Source organism: Haematobia irritans, chromosome 4 (genome assembly GCF_050003625.1).
Source record: "Haematobia irritans isolate KBUSLIRL chromosome 4, ASM5000362v1, whole genome shotgun sequence".
NCBI classification, from domain to species: Eukaryota; Metazoa; Arthropoda; class Insecta; order Diptera; family Muscidae; genus Haematobia; species Haematobia irritans.
The window spans coordinates 26788489-26797030 of record NC_134400.1 but is presented as its reverse complement, the minus strand read 5'-3'; the positions used below and the strand labels follow the sequence as shown (position 1 = coordinate 26797030).

The following is an 8542-nucleotide window of genomic DNA, read 5'->3' as shown; positions in this document are numbered from 1 at the left end:
TGGTGTTAGCATATATACTCATCCTCATATTTGACCTCCGAAGCCTATTGGAGGAGCAAACTACATCCAATCCGGTTGAAATTTGGCACGTGTTGTTAGTATAAGGTCTCTAACAGCTATGCAAAAATGTATCCACATCGGTCCATAATTATATATAGTCCCCATATAAATCGATCCCCCGATTTGGCTTTCGGAGCCTCTAAGAGAAGCAAATTTCATCCGATCCGGTTGAAATTTGGTACGTGGTGTAAGTATATAGTCTCTAACAACTATGAAAAAATTAGTCCATATCGGTCCATATAGCCCCATATCAACCGATCCCCAGATTTGACCTCCGGAGCCTCTTGGAGGAGCAAAATTCATCTGATATGGACTAATATTGTCCTAAAAGCCAGAGTTTTGACCCAAATTGGTTGAAATTTTGCACAGAGAGTAAACTTAGCATTGTAGCTATGCGTGCCAAATTTGGTTGAAATCGATTCAGATTTAGATATAGCTCCCATATATACCTTTCGCCCGATATGGATTAATATGGTCCTAGAAGCCAGAGTTTTGGCCCAATTTGTTTGAAATTTTGCACTAGAAGTACAATTAGTAGTATAGTCAAGTGTGCAAAATTTGATTGAAATCGGTTCACATTTAGATATAGCTCCCATATATATCTTTCGCCCGATATGGACTAATATGGTTCTAATAGCCAGAGTTTTGGCCCAATTTGGTTGAAATTTTGCACAGGGAGTAGAATTAGCATTGTAGCTATGCGTGCCAAATTTGGTTGAAATCGGTTCAGATTTAGATATAGCTCCCATATATATGTTTTTATGATTTCGACAAAAATGGTCAAAATACAAACATTTTCCTTGTAAAATCGCCACTGCTTAGTCGAAAAGTTGTAAAAATGACTCTAATTTTCCTAAACTTCCAATACATATATATCGAGCGATAAATCATAAATAAACTTTTGCGAAGTTTTCTTAAAATTGCTCCAGATTTAAATGTTTCCCATATTTTTTACTAACATTGTGTTCCAACCTAGTACATTAGCCTACTTAAATTTTGAGTCTATAGATTTTGTAGAAGTCTATCAAATTCTGTCCAGATCGAGTGATATTTAAATTTATGTATTTGGGCCAAACCTTTATATATAGCCCCCCAACACATTTGACGGATGTGATATGGTATCGAAAATTTAGATCTACAAAGTGGTGCAGGGTATAATATAGTCGGCCCCGCCCGACTTTAGACTTTCCTTACATGTTTTTGGTCTAATATATACCACGTATGGACTAACCCTTGCTATCAGCAAGTAATACCACAACCCAAGTAATTCCATTGTTGATGACAGTCTTTAGTAGAAGTTTCTACGCAATCCATGGTGGAGGGTACATAAGATTCGGCCTAGCCGAACTTACAGCCGTATATACTTTTTTTTTTTGCTGGGATATTAACCACGCCCTACTTTATTCTTTCAATTTTTCTGTTTTGGTAAGCATAGAACTTATTGTACGGTCATTGAAGTTTATACTATCCACGTTTACTTTAAAAATTTTTGAGGCGTACTTGAAATAAAGAAAATTCCGAAAATGTTGTGGGAAATACACCATGACTCGATTATCAGCAAAATCTAAATTCGATAAATGTAATTATACGTTAACAAAAGCTTAATCACGATTTTTTATATTTTTTTAATCGATTGTTAGTTTTTCGATTTTTTTTCCTACGAATTCCCCAGTTCTTCTTTAATCAAAAAACTCATATGATTTCATTGTACGAGTATCACTCTCCAAAATTTATTTGTAAAATTCATTATCTTCCAACTCATACTCAAAGTCATCCAAATCGTATAAATTAGAACGTGCAGCAGCTACAGCAGCAGCCCCAGGTAGACCCCGAGGTCCTGGAGGACCTGGTGGGCCACGAGGCCCTACGGCACCAACGGCACCTGTGAAACCTCGAGGACCACGTCTACCATTTTCACCAATGGGCCCCGTAGGACCTGGTCGACCATCATGTCCACGTTCTCCAGGGCGGCCTATGGGACCTATATCTCCAGGATCACCTGTGGGACCTTTTTCTCCAGGATCACCATCGGGTCCGGGTATACCATTAGAGCCAGGAGGACCTGGTGGGCCTGGAGGACAATTACAACCACCACCAACACCAGTGCCATAAAATTGAGCTCCAGCTCCCATGTTTACACCAAATCCTTGTTGATGCGATAGTTTTACCAAGCCGAGGAAAGCTAATGGAGAAAAAATTTTGTTTTTTTTCTTTAGTTGGAAATTCTCGTTTCACCATTTTACAATATTACCTAGAATTGTGGTTAATGTTAACAGCTTCATTTTTCCATCAATATTAAATGGAAATTTTAGAATACCATGGTATTTAAAGATCTCGAATACATGCAAAGGGGAAAAAGTGGTATTCTTTTCCAAGTTTATGAAGGTCATTAAATGAGATGGCCTATTATCTTAGGTGACAATAATTTCAATTGGTCACGAGCAATTCTCTCAATGTTGGTAAAACAATTTTCAATCCAAATTCAAATCAATTTTATGGCCATTTTTATAGCCCATCTATCACTCCAGGTTCAATTAATTCTAATTTCTTGAAGAAAATTGATTGCAGCATTCTTAAAATTTCCCTAAATTTTTTTTCTATAAAAAACTAAGTTTTCATTTTTATAGCCCATCTATCACTACATGTTCAATTAATTCTAATTTCCTGAAGAAAATGGATTCTCAAAATTTCCCTAAATTATTTTTCTATAAAAACTTAGTTTTCTGGAAAATGTATCTCAGTTGTAGTTGAGAAAATGTTGCTTAAACTCTTTTTAATTTTTGGTAAGAAATAGTCCCCCAGTTTATGGGAAATTTCATAGAAATACAAATAATTCTCTATGCATACAAATTTTCAGCCTTTGTTTGCTCCCTGAAAGCCCTGGAAGAGCGTGAGTCACGAGGTGTCCTCCATCGCAATCGTGGTTACAATATTCAAACCTATTATCAATCTGTTCCCCAATGCATATGTACCCCAGGACCTCGTGGAAATCCTGGTGAACAGGGGACACCTGGTGTTAAAGGGCCTCGTGGTGATCCCGGTCTTAAGGGGCCCAAAGGACCTCCTGGACTTATAGGGCCACCTGGTATTCAAGGATCACCCGGACGTGATGGAGCACCAGGAGCCACAGGTTTGCCTGGCCCACGTGGTCGAAGAGGATTTCCTGGTGGTAGAGGTGTACCCGGGCCGATGGGTGTGCCTGGACTCCCAGGACCATCGGGACCTCAAGGCGATCCTGGAGTAGCTTCACCAGCCACAACTACCACGACAACAACAACCACCACAACAGCAGCCCCAGCTCCAGCAGTAAAAAGGAGATAGGAAATCGTCACAAATAGAAAACCAATAATGGAAACTCATTCTTTGTCCAACAAACCCTCAGTACTTATATCACAGCCATCAGTTGAAATTTCTCAGCCTTTGGCTTTATCGAATATCATCTATCAAAATCCAGACTATCAATCCTCACTTTTGGTAGCATCCATGGAGAGTGAAGAGGAATCCCTTTTGAATTTGGACTACGATATGAGGTTTGAATATGGAAATGGTCAAGTTGAATACTGAATGGTTGGTTTTCTATTTGTGACAATTTTTATATATAGCAAGAATTTTTGAAAAATATAATAACAAAATATATAAATATAAATAAATAATAGAATTTCATTAAAATGGTAGATCATATTATTTTTATACACTCCACCATACGATGGGGGGTATATTAACTTTGTCATTCCGTTTGTAACACATCGAAATATTGCTCTAAGACCCCATAAAGTATATATATTCTGGGTCGTGGTGAAATTCTGAGTCGATCTGAGCATGCCCGTCCGTCCGTCTGTTGAAATCACGCTAACTACCGAACGAAACAAGCTATAGACGTGAAACTTGGCACATGTAGTTGTTATTGATGTAGGTCGGATGGTATTGCAAATGGGCCATATCGGTTCACTTTTACGTATAGCTCCCATATAAACCGATCCCCACATTTGTCTTACGGAGCCTCTGAAAGAAGCAAATTTCATCAGATCCGGCTGAAATTTGGTACATGGTGTTGGTATATGGTCTCAAATAATCACGCAAAAATTGGCCCACATCGGTACATAATTATATATAGCCACCATATAAATCGATCCCCACATTTGGCTTGCGGAGCCTCAAAGCCAATCAAATTTCATCCGATCCGGCTGAAATTTGGTACATGGTGTTAGTATATGGTCTCTAATAACCATGCAAAAATTGGTCCACATCGGTCCATAATTATATATAGCCCCCATATAAACCGATCTCCAGATTTGGCCTCAAAGAGTAGCAAATTTCATCCGATCCGGTTGAAATTTGGAACATGGTGTTAGTATGTGGTCTCTAACAACCGTGCCAGAATTGGTCCATATCGGTCCATAATTATATATAGCCTCCATATAAAACGTTCTACAGATTTGATCTCCGGAGCCTCTTGGAGGAGCAAAATTCATCCGATCCGGTTCAAATTTGGAACGTGGTGTTAGTATATGGCCGCTAACAACCATTCCAAAATTGGTCCATATCGGTCTATAGTTATATATAGCAGATCCCCAATCACACAAAAATTGGTCCATATCGGTTCATAGTCATGGTTGCCACTCGAGCCAAAAATAATCTGTTAAAATTTTATTTCTATAGAAAATTTTGTCAAAATTTTATTTATATAGAAAATTTTGTTAGAATTTTATTTTTATAGAAAATGTTGTCCAAATTGTTTTTTTTTATAGAAAATTTTGTTAAAATTTCATTTCTGTAGAAAATTTTGCCAAAACTTTATTTCTATAGAAAATTTTGTCAAAATTTTATTTCTATAGAAAATTTTGTTAAAATTTTATTTCTATAGAAAATTGTGTCAAACTGAATTATATACGTAGTTAATCGGTCCTTTTTAATTTAATATATACCACGTATGAACTTAATTATAATTTAGAAAACTGTGTTAGGAGGTTTTAAGATACCTTGCCATCGGCAAGCGTTACCGCAACCCAAGTAATTCAATTGTGGATGGCAGTGTTTAGAAGAAGTTTCTACACCCAGAGAAGGAATATGATCACCTCAAACATGTTTTAAGAGCAAAATGTTATTTTTGAGTGGTGACCATGTAACATGGTTTTCGCAACCATATTATTTTCTCGGAAATCATGTATCTGATTTCGGCAAACAGGTTATATTTGACGAGAAAATAACATTTTAGTGACAAACATGTTACATGGTCACCATACAAAAATAACATTTTGCTCTTGAAACATGTTTGAGGTGATCATATTCCTTCTCTGCGTGTACGCAATCCATGGTGGAGGGTACATAAGCTTCGGCCTCGCCGAACTTACGGCCGTATATACTTGTTTATTTTAATTTAGTTAGGCTCCCCGATAAAAGGGATAAAAAATCCTTTACGTCGTCTCGGTTTACGTTGTTTCGATTTACGCCGTCAAATTTTTTGTTCCATCAAACTTCGATTTGCGTCGCCATTCGATTTACGTCGTCGATTTTTTTACCCACTTTATCAGAAACGCCTTCCATAAGTAAAATAAGTATCAACGATGATGACATCGAAACATTTTTTTTTTTTTAAATTCTTACCGACATTACTGAATTACCTTTATTTTTTAAGTTTTTTATTAAGTACACGCACATACACACATAAATGAACTTAGGAGTAAGTATGAGCAATTTTAAATTCGGTTTACGTTGTTTCGATAACCGTCGTCAAATTCCGGAACCAATCACGACGTAAATCGAGGGATTACTGTATTATATTTATTCAAAACTCTACTGGGTTTACATCTCTCATTCGCAACTTCAAACTATTCTTGGTTTGCGTGGTCCATAATGTCCATCCAAGCCTTAGTTGTATCAACGAATTTGAAAAATTTTAATTAGTATGGAAATTAGCTCTAATAAGCCAAAAAATTATTTTATAAAATTCTCTCTAAACAAAAATTTACTTATGCAAGACTTAAGTAGTTTTCCCTTCCTTCCAGTTTCTGCATAAATTATGAAAAGAAATGATGAACGAATATCGACCGATCATTCGCTTCCTAGCTGAAGGGAGTGAAGTATTTTGAGTTTGCGACGTTTGCTACTTTTCCTACAATTACGATGCTTATGTGATGTTTTGCGACGTTTACAACTTTGCGACAGTCGTAAACCTAAAAAAGCTTGATACAGACCATCTCTGCTCCGGAGCCTCTTGAAGGAGCAAAATTCATCCGATCCGATTGAAATGTGGTACATTTCGCTTGTGGATGGACGATAACAACCATGCCAAAATTGGTCCGTATCGATCTATATTATATATAGCCCCCAAATAATCCGATCCCCAAGCACAGAAAAATCACGATTGCCACTCGAGCCAAAACTAATGCACCAAAATTTTATTGCCATAAAAAATTTTGTCAAAATTTTATATTTCTATAGAAAATTTTGTCAAAATTTTATTTCTATAGAAAATTTTGTCAAAATTTTATTTCTATTAAAAAATAAGTCAAAATTTTATTTCTGTAGAAAATTTTGTTAAAATGTTATTTCTATAGAAAATTTATGAAGCATTTCATTGTTGGAGAGGAATATTTTGCAAAATCTTCCAAAACATCAAGAAGTCTACCAATCTGCCAAACAGTAAAAAAATCTGCCATTTTTGGTAGACGAGTGTTCATAATTGTATATAGCCCTCATATAAAGCGACCCCGATATTTCAATTCTGGCTCTATAATTAGCACACAACAGTTCATATCGGTTCGTAATTATTTCTTACCTATATATACCGGTCAATAACTGAATATATACGTATTTAATCGACCTTTCTTTTGTCTACTATATATCCCGCATGGACTAACTTACAATTTAGAAGATGATGTTAAGAAGTTTTAAGATACCTTGCCATCGGCCGCAACCCAAGTAATTTAATTGTGGATGACCGTCTTTAGTTTCTACGCAATCAATGGTGGAGCGTACATACATAAGATTCTTTATAGAAATAAAATTTTAATGAAATTTTCTATAGAAATAAAATTTTTACAAAATTTTCAATAGAAAAAAAAATTTGCGAAAATTTTCTATAGAAGTAAACTTTTGAGAATATTTCCTATAGAAATAAAATTTTGACAAAATTTTCTATGGAAATAAATTTTTGACAAAATTGTTTATTCAAATAAAATTTTGAGAAAATTGTTTAGAGAAATCAAATTTTGACAAAATTGTTTATAGAAATACAATTTTGACAAAATTGTTTATAGAAATATAATTTTAAGAATATTTTCTATAGAAATAAAACTTTGACAAAATTTTCTTTCAAAATAAAATTTTGATAAAATGTTCCATAGAAATAAAATTTTGACAAAATTTTCTTTAGAAATAAAATTTTGACAAAATTTGCTATAGAAATAAAATTTTGACAAAATTTTCTATAGAAAACAAATTTTGAGAAAATTTTCCATAGAAATCCAATTTTGACAAGATTTTCCATAGAAATACAATTTTGACAAAATTTTCTATGGAAAATTCGTTTTTCTATAGAAATTTTCTACAGAAATGAAATTTTGAGAAAATTTTCTACAGAAATAAAATTTTGACAAAATTTTCTATAGAAATTAAATTTTGAGAAAATTTTCCATAAAAATAAATTTTTTACAAAATTTTCTATAGAAATAAAATTTTGACAAAATATTCTATAGAAATAAAATTTTGACAAAATTTTCTATAGAAATAAAATTTTGACAAAATGTTTAAGGAAAATATAATTTTGACAAAATTTTAAAAAAAAATTAAATTTTGACAAAACTTTTAATAAAAATAAAATTTTGACAATATTTTCTGTAGAAACACAATTTTCTAAATATATACAATTTTCTATAGAAGTAAAATTTTTTCTATAGAAAAAAAATTTGCGAAAATTTTCTATAGAAGTAAACTTTTAAGTATATTTCCTATAGAAATACAATTTTGACAAAATTTTCTATGGAAATAAATTTTTGACAAAATTGTTTATTCAAATAAAATTTTGAGAAAATTGTTTATAGAAATAAAATTTTGACAAAATTGTTTATAGAAATACAATTTTGACAAAATTGGTTATAGAAATATAATTTAAAGAACATTTTCTATAGAAATAAAACTTTGACAAAATTTTCTTTCAAAATAAAATTTTGAATAAATATTCCACAGAAATAAAATTTTGAAAAAATTTTCTTTAGAAATAAAATTTTGACAAAATTTGCTATAGAAATAAAATTTTGACAAAATTTGTTATAGAAATAAAATTTTGACAAAATTTGTTATAGAAATAAAATTTTGACAAAATTTTCTACAGAAATAAAATTTTGACAAAATTTTCTATAGAAAACAAATTTTGAGACAATTTTCCATAGAAATACAATTTTGACAAAATTTTCCATAGAAATACAATTTTGACAAAATTTTCTATGGAAAATTTGTTTTTCTATAGAAATTTTCTACAGAA

The 8542-nt window shown here is 32.9% G+C and overlaps 2 protein-coding genes across 2 annotated transcripts; one reads left to right on the top strand and one right to left on the bottom strand.

The window, feature by feature from the left end:
• Positions 1-1790: 1790 nt before the first annotated feature.
• LOC142235327 (uncharacterized) lies at positions 1791-2450 on the bottom strand. The gene is made up of 2 exons (XM_075306583.1): positions 2312-2450; positions 1791-2242 (listed from the first exon to the last, which is right to left on the bottom strand). Exons 1-2 carry the CDS (start codon positions 2448-2450, stop codon positions 1791-1793), a joined length of 591 nt encoding a protein of 196 aa, XP_075162698.1.
• Positions 2451-2815: 365 nt separating this feature from the next.
• On the top strand, positions 2816-3394 carry LOC142232653 (uncharacterized). The gene is made up of 2 exons (XM_075303296.1): positions 2816-2843; positions 2918-3394. The coding sequence occupies exons 1-2, from the start codon at positions 2816-2818 to the stop codon at positions 3379-3381; spliced, it is 492 nt and encodes a 163-aa protein (XP_075159411.1). The 3' UTR covers positions 3382-3394.
• Positions 3395-8542: the final 5148 nt, after the last annotated feature.

Excerpts from the sequence above, each read along its gene's own strand:
- LOC142232653 (XM_075303296.1), top strand. The coding sequence starts at position 2,816 with ATGTTGCTTAAACTCTTTTTAATTTTTG. Across the intron at positions 2,844-2,917 it reads TAAACTCTTTTTAATTTTTG|CCTTTGTTTGCTCCCTGAAA; the intron begins GTAAGAAATAGT and ends ACAAATTTTCAG.
- LOC142235327 (XM_075306583.1), bottom strand. The coding sequence starts at position 2,450 with ATGACCTTCATAAACTTGGAAAAGAATACCACTTTTTCCCCTTTGCAT. Across the intron at positions 2,243-2,311 it reads AACATTAACCACAATTCTAG|CTTTCCTCGGCTTGGTAAAA; the intron begins GTAATATTGTAA and ends TTTCTCCATTAG.